This window comes from Bison bison, unplaced genomic scaffold, assembly GCF_000754665.1.
Source record: "Bison bison bison isolate TAMUID 2011002044 unplaced genomic scaffold, Bison_UMD1.0 scf7180017864466, whole genome shotgun sequence".
In the NCBI taxonomy this organism is placed as follows: Eukaryota; Metazoa; Chordata; class Mammalia; order Artiodactyla; family Bovidae; genus Bison; species Bison bison.
Window position 1 is genome coordinate 12,858,036 of NW_011495027.1, and position 27,748 is coordinate 12,885,783.

Consider the following 27,748-nt stretch of genomic DNA (forward strand, 5'->3'; position numbering starts at 1 on the left):
AAAAGCATCAATACTTCGGTGCTCAGCCTTCTTCACAGTCCAACTCTCACATCCATACATGACCACAGGAAAAACCATAGCCTTGACTAGACAGACCTTTGTTGGCAAAGGAATGTCTCTGCTTTTGAATATGCTATCTAGGTGGGTCATAACTTTCCTTCCAAGGAGTAAGCGTCTTTTAATTTCATGGCTGCAGTCACCATCTGCAGTGATTTTGGAGCCCAGAAAAATAAAGTCTGACATTGTTTCCACTGTTTCCCCATCTATTTCCCGTGAAGTGGTGGGACCGGATGCCATGATCTTCGTTTTCTGAATGTTGAGCTTTAAGCCAACTTTTTCACTCTCCACTTTCACTTTCATCAAGAGGCTTTTGAGTTCCTCTTCACTTTCTGCCATAAGGGTGGTGTCATCTGCATATCTGAGGTTATTGAGATTTCTCCGAGCAATCTTGATTCCAGCTTGTGTTTCTCCCAGTCCAGCGTTTCTCATGATGTACTCTGCATATAAGTTAAATAAACAGGGTAACAATATACAGTCTTGACGAACTCCTTTTCCTATTTGGAACCAGTCTGTTGTTCCATGTCCAGTTCTAACTGTTGCTTCCTGACCTGCATACAAATTTCTCAAGAGGCAGATCAGGTGGTCTGGTATTCCCATCTCTTTCAGAATTTTCCACAGTTGATTGTGATCCACACAGTCAAAGGCTTTGGCACAGTCAATAAAGCAGAAATAGATGTTTTTCTGGAACTCTCTTGCTTTTTCCATGATCCAGCGGATGTTGGCAATTTGATCTCTGGTTCCTCTGACTTTTCTAAAACCAGCTTGAACATCAGGAAGTTCACCGTTCACATATTGCTGAAGCCTGGCTTGGAGAATTTTGAGCATTACTTTACTAGCGTGTGAGATGAGTGCAATTGTGCGGTAGTTTGAGCATACACACAGACTAAAAATGAGGTGATAGAAAAACATATTCCATGCAAGTGGAAATCAAAAGAAAGCTGGGGTAGCAATACTTACAGCAGAAGAAATAGATTTTAAAATAAACACTGTTACAAGAGACAAAGAAGGACATTACATAATGATCAAGACATTGCTCTAAGAAAATATAAACATATGCACCCAACATAGGAGCATCTAAATACATAAAAGAAATACAGACACAAAGGGAGAAATCGACAATAATAGTAAGGGACTTTAACACCCTACTCACATCAATGAACAGATCATCCAGACCAGATAGAAGATTAACAAAAAAAGTACTAGCCTTAAATGACACAATAGTCCTGATGGACTTAGGAGTATTTATAGAACATTCCATCCAAAAGCAGCAGAGTACACATTCTTTTCAAGTGCACATGGAACATTTTTCAGGATACATTACAGGCTTCACACAAAAGAAGCCTTGATAAATTTAAGAAAACTAGAATCCTATCAAGCATCTTTTCTGACCACACTGCTATGAGACTAAAAGTCAACTTTTAGAGAAAAGCTTCAAAACACATATAGACCTGTGAAAGCTAAACACTATGCTATTGAACAATGAATGGATTGCTGAAGAAATTGAAAAGGAAATTAAAAAAATATGTGAAGACAAATGAAAATGAAAACACAATGATCCAAAACCTATGGGATGCAGCAAAAGCAGTTCTAAAATGGACACTTACAGCAATACAAGCTTACCTCAGGAAACAAGAAAAATCTCAAATAAGAAATCTAGTCTCAAATCTAAAGGAGCTAGAAAAAGAAAAACAAATAAAACCTAAAGCTAACAGAAAAAAAGAACTTATAAAGGTCAGAGTGGAAATAAATGAAATAGAGACTAAAAAACAATAGAAAAGATCAATGAAACTAAGAGTTGGTTCTTTGAAAAGATAAACAAAATTGATAAACCTCTAGCCAGATTCATTAAGGAGAAAAAGAAAGTGGGCCCAAATCGATAAAATCAGAAATAAAAAAGAAGTTACAACCTGCACCACAGAACTACAAAGAGTCATGATACTACTACAACTATGGGCAATACAAAATGGGCAACTTAGAAGAAGCGGACAAATTCCTAAAACTCTTACATGACTTCTCAAGACTCAATCAGGAAGAAATACAAATATGGACAGATCAATTACCAGAAATGAAAATGAATCAATAATTTAAAAAAAATTCCAAACAAGCAAAAGTTCAGGATCAGAAGACTTCACAGGTGATTTCCACCAAACATTTAGAGAAGAGTCAACACCTATCCTTCTCAAACTATTCTAAAAATGTGCAGAGGAAGGAACACTATCAAACTCATTCTATGAGGTCAGCATCACCTTGCCACCCAAACCAGACGGAGATACCACAAAAAATAAATTACAGGCCAAGATCACTGATGAACATAGATGCAAAATCCTCAACAAAACACTAGCTCTAACTGACTCTAACAATACATTAAAAGGATGATATACTACAATTAAGTGAAGTTTATCCCAGGATGTTAGGATTTTTCAATATGTGCAAATCAATAAATATGATACACCACATTAACCAACTGAAGCATAAAAGCCATCAGTTTAGTACAGTAGCTCAGTTGTGTCCGACTCTTTGCGACCCCATGAATCACAGCACGCCAGGCCTCCCTGTCCATCACCAACTCCCGGAGTTCACTCAGACTCACATCCATCGAGTCAGTGATGCCATCCAGCCATCTCATCCTCTGTCGTCTCCTTCTCCTCTTGCCCCCAATCCCTCCCAGCATCAGAGTCTTTTCCAGTGAGTCAACTCTTCGCATGAGGTGGCCAAAGTACTGGAGTTTCAGCTTTAGCATCATTCCTTCCAAAGAAATCCCAGGGCTGATCTCCTTCAGAATGGACTGGTTGGATCTCCGTGCAGTCCAAGGGACTCTCAAGAGTCTTCTCCAACACCACAGTTCAAAAGCATCAATTCTTTGGTGCTCAGCCTTCTTCACAGTCCAACTTTGACATCCATACATGACCACTGGAAAAACCATAGCCTTGACTAGCCATATAATCATCTAAATAGATGCAGAAAAACTTTTTCATAAACTTCAACATCTATTAATGATATTGAAAATGGGCATAGAGATAACACACTTCAACATAATAAAGGCCATATATGTCAAGTCCACAGCTAAGATCATACTCAAAAGTGAAAAGCTGAAAACATTTTTTTTTTAAATTAGGAATAAGATAAGAATGTCCACTCTTACCATGTTTATTCAACACAGTGCTAGAAGTCCTACCCACAGAAATCAGCAGGGAAACAGATATTAAAAAATCCAAACTGGAAAGAAGTAAAACTGTCACTGTTTGCAGATGATATGATACTATATATAAAAAATCCTGAAGACACCACCCAAAATCTGTTAAGAGTTCATCAATGAATACAACAAAATTTCAGGATACAAAATTAATACACAAAAATCTGCTGCATTTCCACACACTAATCACAAACTATCAGAAAGAGAAACTAAGGAAACAATCCCATTTACAATTGCACAAAAAAGAATAAAATACCAAGGAATAAACCTACCTAAGGAAGAAAAAGTCCTGTGTTTGGAAAATTATGAGACACTGATGAAGGAAATTGAAGACCACATAAACAGATGTAAAGGTATACCATGTTCATAGATTGGAAGAACTAATAATCTTAAAATGACCATGCTACCCAAGGCAATCCACAGGTTCAATGTAATTTCTATCAAATGACCAATGGCATTTTTCATAGAACTTAAAAAAATTTTTTAATTTGTATGGAAGTACAAAAGACTTAACAAAGCAGCCAAACAATCTCGAGAAAGAACAGAGCTGGAGAAATTGTGCTCCCTGACCTCAGACTATACCATTAAGCTACAGTAATCAAGAGGATGGTACTGGCAAAAAAAAAACAGACACACAGATCACACAGATCTCTGTTCTCTGGCACAGAACAGAGATCCCAGAAATAAACCCATACACTGATGGTCGATTACTTAGGATAAATTTTAGGAGGCAAGAACACACAGTGAAGAAAAGACAGTCTCTTAAATAAGTGGCAATGAGAAAGCTGGATAGCTACATATAAAAGAATAAAATTAGAACATTCTCTAACATCAGGTAGAAAAAATAAACTCAAAATGGATTAAAGGCCTAAATGTAAGACCAGAAACCATAAAACTCCTGGAAGAACACACAGGCAGAAGACTCCCAACAGAAACTGTAGCAGTGTTTTTTGGATCTGTCTCCTAAAAAAAGGCAACAAAAGCAAAAATAAACAAATGGAACCTAATGAAAGTTAAAAGCTCCTGCACATGAAAGGAAAACACTGACACAATAAAAAGACAGCCTACTGAGTGGGAGAAGACATCTGAAAATACATGATCAATAAGGGGCTAATATCCAAAAATATATAAACAGCTCAAATATCAAAAAACAAAGAAAAAAAAAAGCCCAGCAACCTGATTAAAAAAGGGGAAGAATATCTGAACAGACAATTTTCCAAAGAAAAGATCAGATGGCCAATGATCAGGGAAATGTCGGTTAAAACCACAATGAGATATTACCTCACACTTGTCTGGCTGTCATCAAAAAGAACACAGATAACAAATGTTGGTGAGGATGTGGAAAAAAAAGAACCCTCATACACTGTTGGTAAGAATGTACATTGGTGCAGCTATTGTGGAAAACAGTATGGAGGTTTCCCAAAAAACTAAAAATAGAGAACTACCACATGACCCAGCAATTCCACTCCTGGGTATATATTTGAAAAAAGAAACAAAAACACTCAATCAAAAAGATACATGCACCCCAAGGTTTATAGCAGCATGATATACAACTGCCAAGATACGGAAGGAACCTAAGTGTCCATTAACAGAAGAATGGATAAAGAAGATGTAGTGTACACACACACACACACAATGAAATACTACTCAGCCATAAAAAGAATGAAATTTTGCCAAATGCAATGATATGCATTGACTTGGAGCATATTATACTAAGCGAAGTAAGTTAGAGAAAGACAAATACTGTATAATATCACATGTGGAATCGAAAAAATAAACTAGTGAATATAATAAAAAAGAAATAAAATCACAGATACAGAGAACAAATTAGTGGTTCCCAATGGGGCAAGGGAAGGAGGGGCAAGTCGGAGAAGGGATTAAACTACACATAAAATAAATAAATTATAAGGATATATTATACAGAATACAGCCATTATTTTATAATAACTACAAATGAAGTGAGAGAATAAATTTCCCTTGCTTCAAGCCACCCTGTGTATAGCACTTTGTTATAATAGCACTAGGAAACTAACACAGTATTGAGTCCTGAAACAGAAATGAAGCATTTTGGCTCATCCCATACCACATATTTCACTATGGCTGAATAATAGCGGGTGGATTTCAATCTTGTTTAACAGGGATCTTCCAAGAACACATTTTAGTAGTGCGTAAGTGAGGGATGGCCACCTGATGCAAAGGGCTGACTCATTTGAAAAGACCCTGATGCTGGGAAAGATTTGAGGGCAGGAGGAGAAGGGGACGACAGAGGATGAGATGGTTGGATGGCATCACCGACTCAATGGACGTGAATTTGGGTAGGCTCTGGGAGTTGGTGAGGGACAGGGAGGCCTGGTGTGTTGCAGTTCATGGGGTCGCAAGGAGTCGGACACGACTGAGCGACTGAACTGAAGTGAGGAATGAGGGGCCTTCCCAGGTCACACTAGTAGTAAAGAACCCACCTGCCAATGCAGGAGATTTAAGAGACATGGGTTTGATCCCTGGGTCAGAAAGATCCCCTGGAGGAGGGAATAGCTACCCACTCCAATATTCTTGTCTGGAGAATCCCATGGACAGAGAAGCCTGGCAGGCTGCAGTCCACAGAGTTGCACACAGTCAGACACGACTGAAGTGAGTTAGCACGCATGCACACAGTAAGGGATGACGCTTACAAGTGACCAAATCGTAACTAAAACAAGGTTTAACTAGCTACAAAGGTCAGCAGAGGGTGAGTTACCCATTAGTGCATCCTGATTAGATGCACTATCGATAAGAACAACGATAGGGCTCATATGAGGGCAGCTCTGGAGTAACTGAAGGCAGGACTCAGCATCTGCTTTTCCATCTTGCTCTTCCTGTATATTAACTTCGTAGTTTGCTCTAGCTGTCTTTAGCTAGCAGGTGAAAACATGACTGCTTTTCTCCAAGTTCTCTCTTTTATAGAGCTGAAGCACCTGAAGAAAGACTATTTCCATTCTCTGGGTCCTCAAGTCCAAAGAGCCCAGAGGGAACCATTTGAGTGGCCTGAGCCGGGTTGTCTGTCCATTCCTGAACTACCTGTTGGAGCTCCATGGCCAGGCAGGTACCAGAGAGAGGGAACGACGGAGACAAGCTAATGAAGAATAGCTCTGGTTTCTTTCCTTGATAAAATAGTTTTACTTTTTTTCAGTTTACTCCAAATTCTGATTAAAATGCTAAAATGAAGTGAGCAACGAGGAGCTGAGAAGTAATTTTTAAAGGCAGATACAGGTATAATTGGAAGGATAAACAATAGTAACAGATAAATGATCAATACACGTAATACATTGATAAAGAACTTTAATGAGAGACTTCCTTGATGGTCCAGTGGCTAAGACTCCATGCTCCCAATGCAGGGGACTCAGGTTCAATCCCTGGTCAAGGAATTACATCCCACATGCCACGACCAAGAGTTTGCACATTGCAACTAAAACCCAGCACAGCCAAATAAACAGATAAATATTACAAAGAATTACACTTTGGTGTGTTCTTAATAAAAAAAAAAAATTTAACGAAGAGCCAATAAGCACATGAACTGGATGCTTTAATGTATGTAATTATAAATAAAACAATTTTTGCAGTTGGAATTATCAAAAAAAAATTATCTATTTGAAACAAAAGAATATAAGAAATTAGCAACCATTTTTATCTGAAGATTTAAAGAAGCTTTTATCTTTGGGTAGTAAAGGCACTATATTTCATCGGCAATAAACGTGTGACTGTATTGTGTGAGCAGGGCACTGAAGTGCCATGAGAGAATTAAATTCAATATATAACCTGTAACTTTCTTAGACACAGAAATTATTACTTACCGTAGCACTGGGGTTTCTATCAGCTCGAATTTGTTCAAAAGAATTAATTTTATGGGTACTCATTTCATCAGTGTCAGCAACGATATAATGTCTAGGAGAATAAGCATTGGACAGGTTCTCCAGCAGCCTTAGGATCTCAGTGGTATGCCCACCTGGAAAAAATATTGGAAGGCCTAAGATGAAGAAACTTGTAATGGACATATCCATCTGATGATGTTATCCTACTGCTAAGTTTTGGGCATTTCTCAAAATACAGAAGGAATATATGGAAACAATGATCTGTGCCCCTGTAGAAATATTATTTCTATATGGGGGAAGAGGATAATATAAAAATAACATCAGTACCAGCAGTAAGTCATGCTACTGTTCTAGCTGAAGAAGGTACACAGAAGTATAAGACACTGTACTGTGTGTGCTCAGTGGCTCAGTGGTGTCCAACTCTTTGCGACCCCATGGACTACAGTCCATCAGGCTCCTCTGTCCGTGGGATTGTCTCAGGAAAGAATACTGGAGAGAGTTAGCATTTCCTTCTCTAGGGGACCTTCCTGACGCAGGGATCAAAACTGTGTCTCAAGTCTCCTGCATTGCAGGCAGATTCTTGGCCACTGTGTCACTTGGGAAGCCTGGTATAAGACACAGGTCCTGTTATCAAGAAGTCTGATGGGAGAGGGGCAAGACACGCACAGGTATATAAAGAGTGACGCAAGACAGCAAAAAACATTAAAATGAGGGGGACGGGCAAGCAAACTGTTATGAAAAGCAATGCCCTCAGCATAGAGAAGATCCCTGGTAAAGGCTGAGATGACTTAAAAGTGAAGCTAATGGGCAGACAGGTATAGGGATGCCAGTGGGTGGGGTGGGATCATTAGGACACGAGAAGACAAGATCCGGGATGGGTGTTCAAGGCTTGGTGGGAACACTGGGAAGAAAGATGAGGGTGAAGTAAGGTCAGCAAAGTAGGTTGGAAAATGGGAAGCAGCTGCTGAAGGCTTACATGTTGTGAAGTAATATTAGGCAGGCATGAGCACTGATGGACAGGGAGGCCTGGCGTGCTGCGATTCATGGGGTCGAAAAGAGTCAGACACGACTGAGTGACTGAACTCAACTGAACTGAATTGATGAGCACTGATTGCTAGGGCTCAGATCTTTCTAAGGAAGACTTTTGTTCAACACCTCCTAACAGAGGTCTCAGCTCTCTGCAGGTCCTCAAATATTTACCAAACTTCATCCAACCACTGTGTGTTCAATTTCTGAAATCGTACAATCTCCAAAATTTTAACACTTTAATTTTAAAACCATGAATTTAAAAATCAACTGTGTTCATTAAGGTTTCTTTCAGGGGAAAAAAAATCAAAAGAACATTTATTTATCTCATTAACTATATGCCAATTAAGCAAGACAATTAAACTTCTTAAGAATGAGCCCTATCTTATCTATTTAATTGCACAATCCCTTGGCCTCAGCCAGGTTGGTGTCTTTAACATTCTCTGTGTTCATCTTATTTGTTACCTCTTCTTTGCTTCTGGTCATGCTACAAAGCATAGACTTCCCTGGTGGTTCAGACGGTAAAGCGTCTGTCTACAATGCGGGAGACCCGGGTTTGATCCCTGGGTCGGGAAGATCCCCTGGAGAAGGAAATGAAAATCCCATGGACAGAGGAGCTTGGTAGGCTACAGTCCATGGGGTCAAAAAGAGTCGGACACGACCGAGCGGCTTCACTAGTGACTCACTATGCTACAAAGCTCCCCCTGCCCCACCTCCCTGTTGTAAGAAAGCTTTCAATAGTGATACAAACAAACAAGTAGGATAATCAAACAAATTAAGTATGTGTTTTCTCGAAGCACATATATATTCTTATAGTAGAAAGGGAAAGATTACTCTCTAGATCCCAGAAGGAATTAGATATAGAAATAGTCAGCACAGAGTAAATATAAAAGGAATTAGAATCATACTGGAACTTAATAACTTGTCACCCATTTTCTTCTGTGAAAGTGAATGAAAGTGTTAGCTGCTCAGTCCTGTTTGACTCTTTGTGACCCCATGGACTGTAGCCCAACAGGCGCCTCTGTCAATAAGTTGTCATCCATCTTCTTATGCAAGTAATTCACACATCTCATACTCATCTTAGAATTTTTGTTTTTAACTTTGAAAAAGTGTGGTAGTTTGCAAAGTAGGTACTTATTTTCACAGCTAGAACAATTAAGGATAAAACCTAATATACATAACATCTTCCACTGCAGTTAAGACTTTATTTTACCTACTTTCATGGTCTTTTTTCCTTTTTCTTTAAAGGAAAGCTTCACTGAATACATTCTTTGAAAATTTAAGCTTGTTACTGAATCAAGTCATTAAAATGATGGGCTTTGTCTTCCATTTTACTCTTTCAATAAGATTTATTCTTTGGGAATGAAATCCTCTCTGTTCTATCTTAAGATGAACCCAGAATGCAATCACTTCTAACTTCCTTTGCAAGCATCCTGCTCCAAACCACACCTCTCTTGCATGGATTATGACTGTAGCTTCCTGGTCTATTGCCCTCACTGCCCTTGTCTATTTAAGTATCCACTATAGTCTATTCTCAACACAGCCTCTATAGTGATCCTACTAAAAAGAGTTGATCAAATTATTTCTCTCTATTCAAAACCCTCCAAGGGCTCCCCTTCTCATATGGAATAAAAGACTTTTTGTAAGCTCTTGGGCCTCATCTACTTCTTCCCCACCTTACGCAGTCTACTCCAGCCACTCTGGCCTCCTTGCTGTTGGGTATCTGTCATCTCCCCAAGGAGGCTTCCCCTGACAATTCTATCTAAAATACAACTTCCTTTCTCTACTTCATAGTATTTATTGCCTCTAACTAACTATTCAGTCTATTCATTTTTTCTGTTTTGGTCTCCCCCACCCTAGCCCCAATAGACGGTAAACACCATGATAGCAAGGGCTTTTATTTTGTTACTGCTGTACCTCCAATGACAGACAATTTAATATTACATCTAAAATTGTCTAAGCAGGTCACATGTCTTTGAAACATATGCTATTTCAAAGACAAATAATAATTTTGATTGGTATTCTTTAAACAAGTGATACTTTATGGTAAGATTAAGCATTTTTTGGTATTCAAGGTAAACAAGGAAAATGCCTTCCCATCCTAAATTTTGGACATTAACTATTAAATTATTTATCTAACTACAAATCTTTCTTTGGTTTGGATGACTTTTGGAGGTCCTTGACTCTTCATACCCTCAATGGTTTGAATGACAGAGGGCACCACCTGCCTGACAAATTCTCAATTTTAGTTTTGGTTCCCAGTCTGCCAAATCTAATGATGTTAAGTGAATGGCTTGAACATCCATTCTTCCATCCATCTGCTCAAGCCAGAAACCCAGACATGACTCTTGAGCCCACCTTCCCATCACCCTCCACTTCCAATCCACAATTCTAGTGATTTTTATCTCGTAAATCTCACTTAAATGCATATACTTTTCTCCATCCCCTCACTCTTCAACCCCCCCAGTCAGGCTGTCATTTGTCACCTGAAATGTTCAAAAGTCCTACTTGTTTCCCTACCTCAGTCTTTGCAAGACATTCTCTTGACAATGCAGGCTGAATGGTCTTTGTGAAAGCTCAGATGCAACTGGGTCACTCTTCATTTAAAAATTCTTTAAAAGATCCCATTGCTACTAGGACTATCAAAAGTCATCACTTATTAAATGCATTACTATGTGCCAAGCACTTTGCTAAGCACTTTACCACCACATTTACTCTCTCAGCTCTTCCTAACTCACGTTTTTCAAAGTGGAAACAGAAGGTTCAATGAGGTTAACTAATTTGCCCAAGATCACCAAATTAGTAAGTTGCAAAGATGTCATTTAACTCCGGTATTATGTTAACTTAGAGGTAAGTGATCCTAATGACTACATGGTAGGATGCAGTGGAGTAGTGTCGCTTTCTCCATGTGTGTGTGTTTGGGGGGTGTTAAAATACCCTCTCCAATTGTTACCTCCCCACATCCAACTCACTGCAGGAGTGCTCTCTCACGTCTGGCCATCCGAAGTGCCATGGCTTTCTTTACACAGCTTTCCAGACCTCAAAGACCCAGCTCCCCCTTGTCTGGCTAATTCTTAGTCTTCTTTCAAGTATCTGTTTAGACATCACTTCTTCCAGGAAGCCTCCTGCCTCAGGTTCAGATAAAGTGATGCCCAGTGTGAACTTACATAGCAGGTTCTACTTCCCAGGTTACAGCACTTTTCTCATTGCGCCAAGGATCCATTCTGTTTTTTGTTTTCTGTTAGTTTTTCTATATTCTCCATTTCGCTCACAGCTGTTCCCTCACACCTTTCAGTGCGTGGGACATAGCACTTCACGACAAGTAGTGTTAATCAGTTTTGTTATTTTCAGGGCTTAGTTTACTGCCTGCCCTCTCTCCCATGGCTCAAAACACATTAAGTGAATAAAGTAATGAATTACAGGTGAACATAGGTTTAGAACACTTGCTAATACTATAAACATTAATCTTTCTGGATGCAATTTTCTGGCATTTCTATATGTACACAGTGTGGGTGTGTATGGCTGTGCAGAGCTGTCCATTTAAAGTTGTAAGCGCGTACAGAGCTGGCCGATTCCCTTTAGATTGCATTATCTGACTGTACAGATTGTTGTTCATTCCCTGACACAACATCCTAAGGTGTGTATTGTTCTCCTGTTAGTAGGTAATTGCTCCTACACTCGCAGATTTTGTATATGTATACTTAAAAATGCGACGATTCGGTTTGTCTTGTTTTTCATGCAGTAACTGTGATTCCTAAATTAAATCCCAAATGTCTAGATTAATAATGCAAAATAACAATATTTATTCAGGGAAATTTCATGTTGCATCAACAGGCTTCTGTGTCATCTTTGGTAACTGATACTTACTTTGTTAGAAAAATACACGCTACAGAAAAGTTTATTACAGACAAGTGTAAATTACCCATTTGTCAATAAACGCGCGGCCTGAGGCACATTGGCAACAAACCAGCGTTTTGCCCAGGTTGGGCTGACGAGCCAATCATGCACACAAACTACAAATCTCAGCATTCAAAGCTGCAAAAAGTCCTACTGGCGCTGCCGAAGAGCGCCGCGATGGACTCTGGGTTTTGTAGTTCCCGACCCTAGCCCGCCAGTCAAGGCCCGTATACTCACCAGATCCAGCCACCACCAAGAGGCTGAGAGACCGCCGAGGCACAGGAGCGCGAGGACTCAGGACTACCCACAGCCGTACTGCCAGCAGCAGCAAGGCCAGGGCTCCTGCAGCCGCCGCGAGGATAAGGGCACCACCCATTCAAAGAAAATACGCATGCGTGCTATCCCGGTGCCGGCCGCAGGAGCGGTCAGAGTTCAAAACTACGGGCTCTCCGGAGACTCAAACTCGAAGAGTGGGTGTCTTGGTGGGCGTGGCTTGCTTGAGGTGGGAGGAGTTCAAGGCCAGAGGCGGAAGCCCGGGCTCAGACCGCTCCGCTGGCTTCCGGCGGGGGGTGGGGGGCGGGTTTCTGCTAAACTACAAGCCAGTGCATAAACTGAAATTCACGGATTAACGTCCTGGAGAAGTTTGGTTGCAGCTCATGAGAATGTCAGAACACCTGTGCGCCCTAAAGAACCCCGGAACGCCCAAGTTAGCAGGTGTTCCAGCTTTACCAACTTTGTGACTTCCACCTGAGGCCAATGGCATACATCGCCGTTTTTCTTTATGAAACGCCGAGAGAAATGTTTCTGTTGCACATGCGCAGCTACTGAAAGTGTTTGCCAGTTAAAGGTACCTTGGTACAGAAAGTTGAATTTAGGGTCTTCGTATTTCTCCTCTTTCCCAACACTCAGGCTTTTCACTTTTCTAGACGTTTTCACAGATCTCGAACAGTGTGACCTGAGTAGGTGATCACCTCAGGTTACACCGTGATCCTGAGAGGAGTGGACGCTCAGGGGTTCAAGGTGGCGGGCCAGAGATGACATCGTCCTATTCAGTTAATTTTACCATAAAGGCAACACCTATCCTATCTCAGTTTTGCTTAATTTTGTGTTTACTTAATTCCCATTACAGCAATATAAAAATACTGAGAGAAACCCCTTCACCCCACGTGTAATTTGCCTTCAGTCCCCCGTGGACTTGTAGGTTAGATAGGACAAGTGTACAGAGGAGTAAACAAGTCCAGAAAGGTTAAACAGCTTGCTCAAGTGAGACAGTGGCAGATCTAGATTTAGACAGTGGAAATCCCAACTCCTGCTGCATAGGAGTTTACATTGTGTATTCCTTTGCTAGGTCTTCTGTGATTGCTCAGATGGTAAAGAATCTGCCTGCAATGCATTAGACCTGGGTTCCATCCCTGGATCCTGGATCAGGAAGATCCTCTGGAGAAGGAAATGGCAACCCACTCCAGTATTCTTGCCTGGAGAACTCCATGGACAGAGGAGCCTGGTGGGCTACAGTCCACAGGATCACAAAGAGTAGGACACAACTGAGCAACATTTTCACACATTCCTTTGCTAAATTCAAACTTGCTTAGATCCTAGAACAGTGTTGTTAAAAATGTGATTTCTAGGGTACAGTAGGGAGCTACTGAAACAGAATATCCAGGGGAGAGGCCTAAGACCAACTCATCTAACCAATCCATCTATTTCTATCAGCAGGCAAGTTTGGGAAATATTTAGGAACTATGTAGCATCATTTTCTGGCTAATGGACCTTGCAGCACTTTCTGTATTCTATCAAATCCTCTTAACCCTGTATCCTCACAATAAGGTCATAAGGTGAATATTACTTTTGCACTTTACAGATAAAGAAAAGGATTCTATAAAAGTTAAATTGCTTAAGATTACTTAGCTGGTAGTGGTGGAGAAGTTTTATAATTGTGGGTTTAGAAGTCAGTGCCTCTCAAATTTTGATGGCATCAGAATCCCCTGGGCTTACAATACATAGATGAAAGTCCAGAAGTAGAGCCTCTGGCTCAGTGTGAACAACAGCTTAAGAACATTACAAAGGATATAGTTTTCTTTCGTCTGCCCGCTCTGCCATTCCCAGCAATGGCTTCAGCTTAATGCCGTTTCCCCTCCTACTTAAAAGCAGATATTTAGTGGTCTCAGAAATTACATCTGGATAGGCAGTCTCCAGATTTCAAGAGGTTATCTTGTCATCGGGCCCTTTTTTGTTTGTTTAAGAGTGAGGAAACCTTTTCCAGAACCTCTCACAGAAGACTTTCACTCTCTGGCCATGTTATGTCACCTGCCCACTCATCAAAGGAATGAGACCACAAAGCTGGCTGGGGTAGGATGGAGGATGATATACAACTCACCTGTTGTATCTGGCTGTTTGGTGTAGGGTGGGTGCTGAACAAAATGGACATTCTCTTGGAGAGGAGGAAGTTGGAGGAGGGTGGAGGAGAGAGAATTGTTGGGTAGGCAAATAATAGTGTTTGGATTGCTGCGGAGATAATATGTTTGAAGTGGTGCTGTAAACTGACACAGGCAATGCAGATGTTGGACATATTGATAATGTCTAGAATCCAAGCCCCAAGAGATACCCCTGCATTCCCTACTACCCATCCCCTCACTACTGGAATTGCCTGTACGAAAAATCAGCTTGACCACACTTAGTTGCAGGTGGAATGAATAGGGGGTGATCAAGCGTTTTAGCGACTACCAGTAAATGCCAAGAATCAAAGAAGATGGAGTAGCAGACATTGTTTGGAGTTATTGGATGAGTTATTTTGAATTAAGGCTGACAAGGAAGTTGTGGACGCAGGGAGGAGCTGAGTGGCAGGCAGGGACAGAAACCAAGTTGGGAACTCCAGAACGCAATAAATGTCTGCTGCGTGAGCCAACTCCTGTGAGCTTGACAGGCGTGGACTATAATTAAAAGAGGTCAAGAAACTATACTGGATTAATCAGAAAAGGCTGGACTGATCAGGAAGGAGCAACGAAAATTTCTTTTGGGGAGGTAAGCTGCACTGACAATGCAGATAAATGCACAGAGGTAAAGTGTATGAAGGTGTGAAAATGTATTAGTAATTGATAAACTGAATAATAATATTGAGCCGTAATCAATCCTAAGTAAAGTCTGCCTGGAAGTGATTTTTATTATCTTCTTAAATCTGTTTTCTAAAATTTCTTTAACAAGTATTATTCATGAATATTTTTAAAAGTAAGATTATTTTGCACTATTAAATAGCATTGTACTTATTAATTTTTTTCAACATATTTAATGCACACATGCTGTGTGCTGGGTTTCATTGCAGGGGATTGTGTATGAGAAGGACACTAATCCAGACAAAAACCTTAGACTAGAAGATGACAGTGGGAGGCAGAAGAGGGTAGATTTGACATATATTTTATGGATAGAGTCAGTAAGACTCATTGATGGATTAGATATTGGGAATCAAGGTGACTGCTGATGTTTGGCTTGAAAACTGGTTGGATGGTGTCGTGCCAGGACTAGACAGGAAGAGAAACAAGCTTTTGTGGGTAAAGAAAGGGGAGGAGGGGGTGACAAGGAAGTGTTCTGTTTTGGGTGTTAGTTTGAATAGCCTGTTAAACATTCTAGTGGTTGTGTCAGTTAGGCACTTTACGTATAAATCTGAAGTCTGGGTTAGAGCTAGAGGTGTAAATTTCGAATTCAACGTATAGATGGTGTTTAAAGCCGTGGGACTAGCTGGGTGAGATCACTTAGGGAAGGAATTTGGGTCAGTCAGGTCCAACAGAAGTCTCTGCAATGACGGAAATGTTTTGTGACCATGTTGTCCACTAGACACACTTGCCTCCTGAGCCCTTGAGATGTGGCTAGTGTGATGGAGGAACTGAACTTTTATTTCATTTCGGTTATTTCAAACTTAAATAGATACATTGACATTAGCCAATGGCTAATGTATTAGACAGCTCAGAGTAGAGAAGAGTCTGGAGTCATTAATATTTAGAAATCCAGTTAAGGAGATTGCGCCAGCAGAGAAGAAGATGGAGAAGGAAAAGCCAGGGAGCCAGGGAGGAAAATCAGGAAAAATGGTGTCCACAAAAACCACAGGAGGAAAATGATTTAAGAATAGGAGTCCAGTTAGCTACGTCACAGGCTGCAGATAGATCACATCAAGTGACTTGGGAACAAATTAGTCACTGGCAGTCTAGTCACTGGCAGTCTAAACAGGAGCAGCATTTCCATGGAATGGTGGTAGTGGAAGGCAGATAGAAATGGGCAGAGGAGAGACTGGGAGTTGCAGAGAAGCAGCATCTGTACATAGTTATTTCAGGTTTGCCTTTGAAGAGGAACGGATGAATTGGATGGGAAATGGAGGAGAATTTGTAGTCAAGGAAACATTTTTAAAATTAATTTATTGATTTTAATTGGAGGCTAATTGGAGGTGTATTGTGGTGGTTTTTGCCACACATTGACATGAATCAGCTATGGGTATAATGTGTCCCCCATCCTGAACTCCCCATCCCATACCTCTGGGTTGTCCCATTGCCCTGGCTTTGAGTGCCCTGTTTCATGCATTGAACTTGGACTGGTCATCTATTTTGCATATGGTAATATGCATGTTTCAATGCTATTCTCTCAGATCATCCCACCCTCGCCTTCTCCCACAGAGTCCAAAAGTTTGTTTTTTATATCTGTATCTCTTTTGCTGTCTCATGTATAGGGTCGTCATTACCGTCTTTCTAAATTCCTTATATAAGGGAAATATTTTTTAAGATGGGAGGTAATTGTCAGATTCAGTTCAGTTTAGTCACTCAATTGTGTCTGACTCTATGACCCCATGGACTGTAGCACGCCAGGCTTCCCTGTCCATCACCAACTCCATTTGATGTTAAAAATGATCCAGTAGAGGCAAATTGATGCAGGAGAGAAAGGGAATAAGAATAGGAACACATTTATTTATTTTTAATTAATTACTTATTTATTTATTTTTATTTTTGGTTCCACTGGGTCTTCATTGCTGTACATGGGTTTTCTCTGGTGGTGGGAAGTGGGGGCTACTCTTTAGTTACGGTAGGCAGACTTCTCATTGCAGTGGCTTCTCTCATTGCAGAGCACACGCTTTAGGGCATGCGGTCTTCAGTAGTTGTGGCTCTCGGGTTCTAGAGTGTGTTCTCAGCTGCTGTGGCTCACGGGCCTAGCTGCCTTGTGGTATGTGGAATTTTCCCGGATCAGGGATTGAACCTATGTCCCCTGCATTGTCAGGCAGATTCCCAACCACTGGACTACCAGGGAAGTCCTGTAATGCATTTATTTTAAAAATGAAAAGGGTTGAAATCTTGAGGACAAAGGGAGTGGTTGGGCTTTGATAGGAGGGACCCTTATTCCATGGTTACAGGATGGAGGGCAGGGATATGCATGCGGTACTGGGAGGTTTGTAGAATTGGTGGTGAATAGAGAAGGGTGTGGAAACTTGGGTGCAGAAGAGTATGAGGAGCTCAAGAAGAAAGAATGCATGAATTAAGCATCTTGAAGAGTAATTGGCATACTTACCAGGATCAGCCTAGGATTTCTGAGTGGATTGGGGTGCCCATTTGTAGCTTGAGATAGCAAATATAGAGAAAAACCAGTTGGCATGATTTTATGTTTCCCCCTACCCCACCCCGCCACTGGAAAATGCGAACAGTTGGCTTTAACCAGAGTTAAATTTTTGACAGGTGAATACGTTAGAGAGGTTCTTTTCAAGGGAGTGAGGTCCATGGAGTTTTCTCTGGACACAGTGGAAAGTGAAGACAGGGGAATGGAGGTGGGACTGTGGATGAATCATGGAAGAGTATAAAGTCAGTAGATTGGAGGCCTAAAAAATGTTTAAAAATTGCAATGAAAAGAGTCAGCGAACTTTAGAGATAAGAGGTGGTGGTCAGCAAGTGAGATGCTTGAAGCCAATACTGTTATTATTGGTGGTAGTAGTTAGGGTGTGACAGTATGAATGGATGAAAAAGATCACAGGGTGGGTGTGCACACCCAAATGGATGCTGAGGTCACTAAGGGGCGGAGAGCAAGAAAATGAGCTAGGATTTCACATCGTCAAAGAGTAAGAGGTTGAAAGATGATAGCAACCAAAAACAGCATTTTTAAAAAAGGATATTTATTTATTTGGCTGCACTGGATCTTAGTTGCAGCACTCAAGAAGTATCTTCTATCTTTGTTGCCACATGTGGGATATAGTTCCCTGACCAGGGTTAGAACCTGGGACCTCTGCATTGGGAGCACAGAGTCTTAGCCATTGAGCTACCAGAGAAGTCCCCCCCAAAAGCATTGGTTTTAAGCTAGATATGTTCCATCTGTCCCTCCAGATCCACATTTCTCCATTGCACTTAGTGCCATGGGAGCTCAAACCTAGATTAAACCAATTGGTTTTTTTTGCTCTCTGGTTCTGGTTGGGTTTGGCCATTGGGGATCCTCAGAATGGATGGAGGGAGGCTGTGTCCCTGAACTCAAGATCTCTGCTCTTCAACGTGGCTTTGTCTACACATCTCTCTCCTTCTGGGTGCCTGCGTTCCCTTTCCTTGTTCCATCAGGCCTAGGAATGATGATAGTTCCACTGATACTAACCTGAGTCACTGCATGACCTCTTGTGCCTTCCTTACTTCATTCACATCTTTGTAAATATGTTGAACTTTAAGCAGCACAGGTTTGAATTGTGGCAATCCGCTTATATGTGGAGCTTTTTCTTTTTTTTTCTGGTTTTATATCTTTTTTAATTCTGGACTTTGTACAATCACATGATCAAGTATCTTTTCCGCATTGAGTAGGTTAACAAATGATTTAAAAAAGAGAAAACAAAGTGGATGCAAAGATACCTCAGGAGTGACAAGTTGGTTTTTTGTGTGTGTTTTTAGTTGCTAAGTCATGTCCTAGTCTTTTGCGACCCTATGGACTGTAGCCCTCCAGGCTTCTTTGTCTGTGGGACTTCCCAGGCAAGAATACTGGAGTGGGTTGCCATTTCCTTCTCCATATGTGGAGCTTTTTCAATAATAAGCACTTCCATACTCGTGATCTGAAGGTGGTTGAAATTGTGGATGCAGGAAACACAGACATGAAGGAATCATGGATATGGAGGGCTGACTATAAATTATACTAGAATTTTCCACTGTACAGAGTGAAAACTCTAACCCCCACCCTAGGGTTAGGGTGAGAGTCAACACTGCAGTCCCTTTATTAAATCATCTTCAAATTAACCGCATACAACTGTGCCATCTGTATGCTGTCTTTTAGGGATGCTGATACAGGGTGGTACAGTGGCATGACTAGAACTTCAAAGGAGCTGGAGTTTTTGAAAGAAGAAGGAGAAATGGTTTGGAAGCAGTGACAGGGGTCCAGAGGAGTACTTTCCCCACCTCCTGTAAGGATGTGAGAGTCAGACAGCCTGTCTTTGAGAGACATATTGAAGAAATGTGAGAGAGCAAGTTTTCAGCTTATGCAGCAAAGGGAAGAAGACATTCAGAAAGAAGTTGAAGATTCAGGGGAAATTTTCAGTTAAGATCAAGAGGTCTACAGGTGCAGTGAAAGGGTTTGTAAGGTGGTGAGGAATGCCATTTGGGTCATTTGGGTCAGTAACTACAGCGATGAGGCTTCTAGCTCATCTGGGAGGCTTCTGGATTGAAGTAAAGAGGGTTGAGGACAGGCTCTCAATTCATATCCATCCAGGTCTATTAGTACCTGTTACATGCTGCACTCTGTGGGCAGTGACAGTTAACACCCCAGCAGTGACTTTACAATGATCCTGGCTAAATGAACTGTGTATGTCTTACCAGAGCCTCCTAGAGAAAAGTCACCTTCCCATGCTCTCATGGGCTGCCTTGAAGTGTGGGCTGCCAGGAAGCCTAGCAGCGAAGCTCTTCCCACCAGAGTTCAGCAATCTTCAATCCTAATGAGGATGGTAAAGAAGAATGAAGCTTTTCTGCAAGAGCCTGGGAGATCCACTTTGGTCAGCATTATGTTTGTCCTTGACAAGGTAGGATAAAGCTGGAAGGGAGTTCTTAGCCTGGGCCAGAGATAAAACTATGGCCACCAGGATGGATGGTTGTATGCTTTACCATAAAGATCTTCTGGAAAGTTGGGTCAGATAGGCGACAGAAATTGTGCCAGTACAACCAAATATCTGAGTTATAGCCAAGACTTTTTTTTTGGCCAAATGTACTTAACATATAGGACTTCCCAGGTGGCTCAGTGGTAAAGAATCCACCTGCCAAGCAGGAGACACAGGAGACATGGGTTCTATTCCTAGGTAGGGAAGATCCTCTGGAGAAGAAAATGGCAACCCACTCTAGTATTCTTGCCTGGGAAACTCCATGGACAGAGGAGCTGTCGGGGCAAAGAATTGGACATAACTGAGTGACTGCACACACACACGCACATACACACACTTAGTATATATTTGAGTCACAACCTTTTCCTGATGAAGCCACTTCCTACTGTTCCTTGAATGCTACCTCTTTAAGGTCATTGTTTAATCCTTAACTGGCATTTTACTGTGTGCTTAATATATGCCAAGCACTCAGATCATGAATTAACTAATTTAGTGCTCACAACAACTCCATGAGGTAGGCATTATAATGACCCCCATTTTGCAAATGAAGACATTAAGGTACAGAGAGATCACATCATTTACTCTAGGTCACAAAGCCAGGAGCTGGAAGTCAGAATTCAAAATATCTCACACTCTTAACTTCTACAGTATCATTAAATGTGATTATTGTGTATTTACACCAGGTGCTGTGCTATACATTATAGAAAGCAAGATAGAAATACAGTATTGTTTACTATACCTGACTTTTCAGTTGTAAAATTAGAGCTCAATAGGAGGAAAAGGATTTTGAAAAGTAGCTGTTTCACATGCTAGTCAAGAATTGGTTTACTGTTAGCTTTTTCTCCAAGTATTGATACATTAAAATACAATACTAGATTAGATAGGTTGACAGACAAATATATGTTTCTCTCTCTCTCTGGACATAAAGTGAGAGAACAAAATTAGTGTGTCTAGTCATTTTACTGTAAATTCATCTTAACACTTGATTCAATATACTTGCAGTGAAATGACTAGATATGCTATTTTTTTTCTCTCACTTTATGTCCGTTTATCTCAGCTATGCCTTTCCAGGTATGTTTATAAATCCCTGCCCTAGCCTGTGCACCCAGAATGCCTTATCAGTTCCAAATTTAACAAGACATTAAAATCTTATTTATAAATGTATTCCAAAACTATCATGGTAAGTACCATACCACATTATACTATTGACTAATGACAACCACAATAGAAGTAGCTCTTAATTTTCAAAGTTACCATATTTTCTGTTTTAGACTTATAAAGAAACAATTCCATTTTTTCACATAACACTGCTTGTCTTTGAAATCTGCTGAACTAATTTTCTCCTCATCCCAACCCTTCTTCCTCCTCCCAGAGCCTCTGACCAGCACCTCCATCAAATCCATCTTTTCTTCTTCATTGTATATCTGCCTTTTATTCTGTCTTTCTCAAGTTGTTTTCCGCTTCCACAGAACTTTTTGTCCTTAACTTGTTATTATTGTTTTTCAGTCACTGAGTTGTGTCTGACTCTGTGACCCCATGGACTGTAGCATGCCAGGCTCCTCTGTCCTCTGCTACCTCCTGGAGTTTGCTCAGATTCATGTCCATTGAATTGGTGATGCTATCTAACCATTTCATCCTCTACCAGCCCCTTCTCCTTTTGCCTTCCATCTTTCCCAGCATCAGGGTCTTTTCTAGTGAGTTGGCTCTTTGCATCAGGTGGCCAAAATATTGGAGCTTCAGCAGCAGTCCTTCCAATGAATATTTATGGTTGATTTCCTTTAGGATTGACTGGTTTGATTTCCTTGACGTCCAGTGGACTTTCAAGAGTCTTACCCAGCACCACAGTTTGAAAGCAACAATTTTTTAGCACTCAGCCTTCTTTGCAGTCCAACTCTCACAGCTTTGTCATGGCAAAGGGGCTTGTGTAAATCAATGAAGCTATGAACCATGCTGTCTCTGCAGGACTGCCTGAGACAGATGGGTCACAGTGAAGAGTTCTGACAAGACGTGGTCCACTGGAGAAGAAAATGGCAACCCACTCCAGTATTCTTGCCTGGATAACCCCATGGACAGTATGAAAGGCAAAAAGATATGACACTAGAAGATGAGCCCCCCAGGTTGGAAGGTGTCCAGTATGCTACTGGGGAAGGGCAGGGGGCAATTGGTAACAGCTCCAGAAAGAATGAAGTGGCTGGGCCAAAGCGGAATCAACGCTCAGTTGTGGATGTGTCTGGTGGTGAAAGTAAAGTCCGATACTGTAAACAATGTTGCATAGGAACCTTAGGTCTATGAATCAAGGTAAATTGGACATGGTCAAATAGGAGATGGCAAGATTGAACATTGACATCTTAGGAATCAGTGAAGTAAATTGGATGGGAATGGGTGAATTTAATTCAGGTGACCATTATATCTACTACTGTGGGCAAGAATCTCTTAGAAGAAATGAAGTAGCTCTCATAGTCAACGGTAGAGTCTGAAATGCAGTACTTTGATGTAATCTCAAAAATGATCTCAGTTCATTTCCAAGGTAAACCATTCAACATCACAGTAATCTGAGTGTATGCCCCAACCAGTGATGCTGAAGAAGCTGAATTTGACCAGTTCTATGAAGACCTGCAACACCTTCTAGAACTAACACCGAGAAAAGTCCTTTTCATCATGTGGAATTGGAAAGCAAACGTAGGAAGTAAAGAGATACCTGGAATAAAGGCAAGTTTGGCCTTGGAGTATGAAATGAAGCAGGGTAAAGGCTAACAGTTTTGTTAAGAGAACCTGCTGGTCATAGCAAAACATCTTTTTCAACAACCCAAGAGATGAATCTACACATGAACATCACCAAATGGTCAGTATCAAAATCAGATTGATTGTCCTTGATAGAAACACACAAGTTATGTTTTCATTCCTTTATCTGACTATACATTATTCCTTAACTTTATATGAAAAAACAAAATTCATATACACAGTCATACAAGCAGTCTGCCATTTAGTAGGCATTTGTATAGCTTCTCAACTACCTCTCGCAACCATCTTATGAACTTAAGTACTATTATTATCCCCATTTTGTAGGTGAGGAACTTAAGGCTCTACTGTGCTAAGTCAACACCACTGTTGATGTTTTGATTTGACTTCCTGTGGATGTACTGTGGCCATCTAGTGGCTTCCGGAGTATAGTGATGTTACTTAGGGAAAGTAATTCATGCAGAAAATACAGAGAACATGTTACATTAAGAAGGAGATAAGAAGAATGAAACTTACAGATGTGCCTCTTAAAGGTTAGTCTTATTTTTCTCCCTAAAATTCTGTGTGAATAATATTGAGTATACTTTACAACAGGGGATATATAGCTCTTGCTGTGACGTGTAACCTGGTTTCTTCTCAGCGTCTCCACAATTTATTTAATATTCTAATCATTTTTCATCTATATTAGGTACTCTATTCACTGTGAATTACTTCTCAATTTGTTACAAACAGGCTTGACAATTTACTGAAAACCTTTTTTAAGATAGAAATCTCAGATGGCTTGGCTGTTTGCCAAACTTAAGATTCCTTTCTCTACACCAGTGCTCCAGTGGGATCTTTGCTGGTTATATTTGTTTTGGAGTAAAGTGGCACATTGGTAAAAGAATCTGCCTACCAGTGCAGAAGAGTCAAGAGAGTTGGGTTTGATCCCTGGTTTGGGAAGATCCCCTGGTGTAGGAAGTAGCAACCCACTTCACTGTTCTTGCCTGGAATATTCCATGGACAGAGGAGCCTGGCGGGCTTCAGTCCATGGGGTCACAAAGAGTCAGACATGAATAATCACACACACAAGTTAAAAAATAAATGAACCTGAGAAATTCTTAACACTCTGTGATACTTCATTTATGTTTTCCTGGGAACTGTGGAATGTCTGTGTCTTAACTTAGGAAAAAAAAACCAACTCTCAATTTCCCTTTCTAAAAAGGTACTATAAATGAAACAAAACCTTTTATGGTCAATTTCCTCCATCAATTATGCCTTTTCTCCTGAATCTTTAACTGTGCACTCTCATTGTATTTTTGCCCTTTAGCCTCTAAAGCTGAAGTCTTTCCCATTAAAAAATAAAAGCACAATCAATAAAACCCTCCCTCACTGGGCCTGGCTCGGCAGAACTCCTTTAAACTACCAGTCCTGCACAGCCCAACCACACCTTCTATCCTTTTGCCAGAATGTTTTTCCACTCCCAGTCTATTTTTAAGCAACTGGGCTATTTCATAGAACTGAAGCCTTCTGGTGTGCATAGAACAATTATTTTTCAGTTGTTGAAAGGCGGTCATCCTGGACATGTAGCTAGGCAGCCTGTTTTTGGTGGACTTCAAGTATATGGAGGCTCCTCTCAGCATATGGAAGAAACTTGGTCCTCCCAGCACTACAGAAGTCAGGTATTGATTGACACAGGGCTTGTCCTAGAATGACAGTGCCCTGTGCATACTAGTTACATCCATAATCTATTCCAAGGATCAGAGAGCTCTGTTGGGTTACTACTGTTTAAGATGTACATTATGTATATGCTGGACAGCTAGAACTGTGAACCACCCTGGTCTCTAGGACCCAATACCCCAACTCAGCCTTGAAGACTGGTTCTTATGTTAGTCCACATGCTAGTGGAACCAGTCATAACTAGTTACCATCATGTCTTTTCTTTCCTATAAAGTCAGTGTTGTTAAAGACTACTCCATACTTGCTGTCTAGTTTTTTTTTTTTTTTCTTAATTCACTGAAAACTAGCTTCTGCCATAATTATTCTCTAGTAACTGCTGGATTATTAAACCCAAAGAAAATCTCCTTTTCTAATTTTTTTTTTTTTGTCTTCATTCAGGCCACTGAATTTTTTTCTCTGATTGACTTCCACGACTCCATTTTTTTCTTCCAACTCTCCTCATACTGATCATACTGCTCCTCATATTACTCTTTTTCTACTCCCCTACTGCAGCCTTATCTAACTCAAAGAAACTAAACCATGCTGTGGAGGGCCACCCAAGACGGATGGGTCATGGTGGAGAGTTCTGACAAAACATGGTCCATTGGAGAAAGCAATGGCATACCACTTCAGTATTCTTGCCTTGAGAACCCCATGAACAGTATGAAAAGGCAAAAAGATAGGACACTGAAAGATGAACTCCCCAGGTCGGTAGGTGCCCAATATGCTGCTGGAGATCTCTGGAAAAATAACTCTAGAAAGAATACAGAGATGGAGCCAAAGCAAAAACAACACCCAGTTGTGGATGTGACTGGTGATAGAAGCAAAGTCCGATGCTATTAAGAGCAATATTACATAGGAAGCTGGAATGTTAGGTCCATGAATCAAGGCAAACTGCAAGTAGTCAAAGAGGAGATGGCAAGAGTAAATGTGGGCATTTTAGTAATCAACGAACTAAAATGGACTGGAATGAATTTAACTCAGATGACCATTATATTTATACAGTGGGCAAGAATCCCTTAGAAGAAATGGAGTAGCCATCATGGTCAACGAGAGTCCGAAATGCAGTACTTGGATGCAATCTTAAAAACAACAGAATGATCTCTGTTTGTTTCCAAGGCAAACCATTCAATATCACAGTAATCCAGGTCTATGCCCCAACCAGTAATGCTGAAAACGCTGAAGTTGAATGGTTCTATGAAGATCTACAAGACCTTCTAGAACTAACACCTAAAAAAGATGTCCTTTTCATTATAGGGGACTGGAATGCAAAAGTAGGAAGTCAAGAAACACCTGGAGTACCTGGCAAATTTGGTCTTGGAATACGGAATGAAGCAGGGCGAAGGCTAATAGAGTTTTGCCAAGAAAACGCACTGGTCATAGCAAACACCCTCTTCCAACAACACAAGAGAAGACTCCACATGGACATCACCAGATGGCCAACACCAAAATCTGATATTCTTTGCAGCCAAAGATGGAGAAGCTCTATACAGTCAGCAAAAACAAGACCGAGAGGTGACTGTGGCTCAGATCATGAACTCCTTATTGCCAAATTCAGACTTAACTTGAAGAAAGTAGGGAAAACCACTAGAAAATTCAGGTATGACCTAAATAAAATCCCTTACGATTATACAGTGGAAGTGAGAAACAGATTTAAGGGACTAGATCTGATAGACAGAGTGCCTGATGAACTATGGATGGAGGTTCATGACATTGTACAGGAGACAGGGATCAAGACAATCCCCAAGAAAAAGAAACGCAAAAAAAAACCAAAATGATAGTCTGAGGAGGCCTTACAGATAGCTGTGAAAAGAAGAGAAGCAAAAAGCAAAGGAGAAAAGGAAAGATATATCCATTTGAGTGCAGAGTTCCAAAGAATAGCAAGGAGAGATAGAAAAGCCTTCCTCAGTGATCAGTGCAAAGAAATAGAGGAAAACAATAGAATGGGAAAGACTAGAGATCTCTTCAAGAAAATTAGAGATACCAAGGGAACATTTCATACAAAGATGGGCTCGATAAAGGACAGAAATGGTATGGACCTAACAGAAGCAGAAGATATTAAGAAGAGGTGGCAAGAATACACATAACTGTACAAAAAAGATCTTCATGACCCAGATAATCACGATGGTGTGATCACTCACTTAGAGCCAGAGATCCTGGAATGTGAAGTCAAGTGGGCCTTAGGAAGCATCACTACCAACAAAGCTAGTGGAGGTGATGGGATTCCAGTTGAGCTATTTCACATCCTGAAAGATGATGCTGTGAAAGTGCTGCACTCAATATGCCAGCAAATTTGAAAAATTTCAGCAGTGGCCATAGGACTGGAAAAGGTCAGTTTTCATTCCAATCCCAAAGAAAGGCAATGCCAAAGAATGCTCAAACTACCATACAATTGCACTTGTCTCACACGCTAGTAAAGTAATGCTCAAAATTCTCCAAGCTAGGCTTCAACAGTATGTGAACTGTGAACTTCCAGAAGTTTAAGCTGGTTTTAGAAAAGGCAGAGAAACCAGAGATCAAATTGCCAACATCCACTGGATCATCAAAAAAGCAAGAGAGTTCCAGAAAAATGTCTATTTCTGCTTTATTCACTATGCCAAAGCCTTTGACTATGTGCATCACAATCAACTGTGGAAAATTCTGAAAGAGATGGGAATACCAGACCACCTGATCTGCCTCTTGAGAAATCATATGCAGGTCAGGAAGCAACAGTTAGAACTGGACATGGAACAACAGACTGGTTCCAAATAGGGAAAAGAGTTCATCAAGGCTGTATATTGTCACCCTGCTTATTTAACTTATATGCAGGGTACATCATGAGAAATGCTGCGCTGGATGAAGCACAAGCTGGGATCAAGATTGCCAGGAAAAATATCAATAACATCAGGTATGCAGATGACACCATCCTTATGGCAGAAAGTGAAGAAGAACTAAAGAGCCTCTTGATGAAAGTGAAAGAGGAGAGTGAAAAAGTTGGCTTAAAGCTCAACATTCAGAAAACTAAGATCATGGCATCTGGTCCCGTCAGTTCAGTTCAGTTCAGTCACTCAGACATGTCCAACTCTTTGCGACCCCATGAACTTCAGCATGCCAAGCCTCCCTGTCCATCACCAATTCCTGGTGTTTACCCAAACTCATCCTTTGAGTCAGTGATGCCATCCAGCCATCTCATCCTCTGTTGTCCCCTTCTCCTCCTGCCCTCAATCTTTC

The 27,748-nt window shown here is 40.8% G+C and overlaps 2 protein-coding genes across 4 annotated transcripts in view; one reads left to right on the plus strand and one right to left on the minus strand.

Annotated features, from left to right (window-relative positions):
- Nucleotides 1-12,794, minus strand: part of ALG14 (ALG14, UDP-N-acetylglucosaminyltransferase subunit) — a 99,844-nt gene extending 87,050 nt beyond the window's left edge. Inside the window, exons 1-2 of the mRNA XM_010860489.1 lie at nucleotides 12,259-12,794; nucleotides 7,081-7,232 (exon numbers count right to left, since the gene is read on the minus strand). Coding sequence (XP_010858791.1) covers nucleotides 7,081-7,232; nucleotides 12,259-12,397 — 291 coding nt within the window. The 5' untranslated portion in view covers nucleotides 12,398-12,794. The remainder of the gene's footprint in view (nucleotides 1-7,080; nucleotides 7,233-12,258) is intronic.
- Nucleotides 12,795-12,838: 44 nt separating this feature from the next.
- LOC105003354 (transmembrane protein 56-like) overlaps nucleotides 12,839-27,748 on the plus strand; it is a 120,181-nt gene continuing 105,271 nt past the window's right edge. Inside the window, exons 1-2 of one of the 3 annotated variants that reach the window (XM_010860495.1) lie at nucleotides 13,531-15,042; nucleotides 19,827-20,026. The gene's annotated coding sequence lies outside the window, so the exon portion shown is untranslated. Of the gene's footprint in view, nucleotides 12,869-13,530; nucleotides 15,043-19,055; nucleotides 20,027-27,748 lie in introns of those variants that run through there. The other 2 variants (XM_010860496.1, XM_010860493.1) reach the window with 2 other exon arrangements.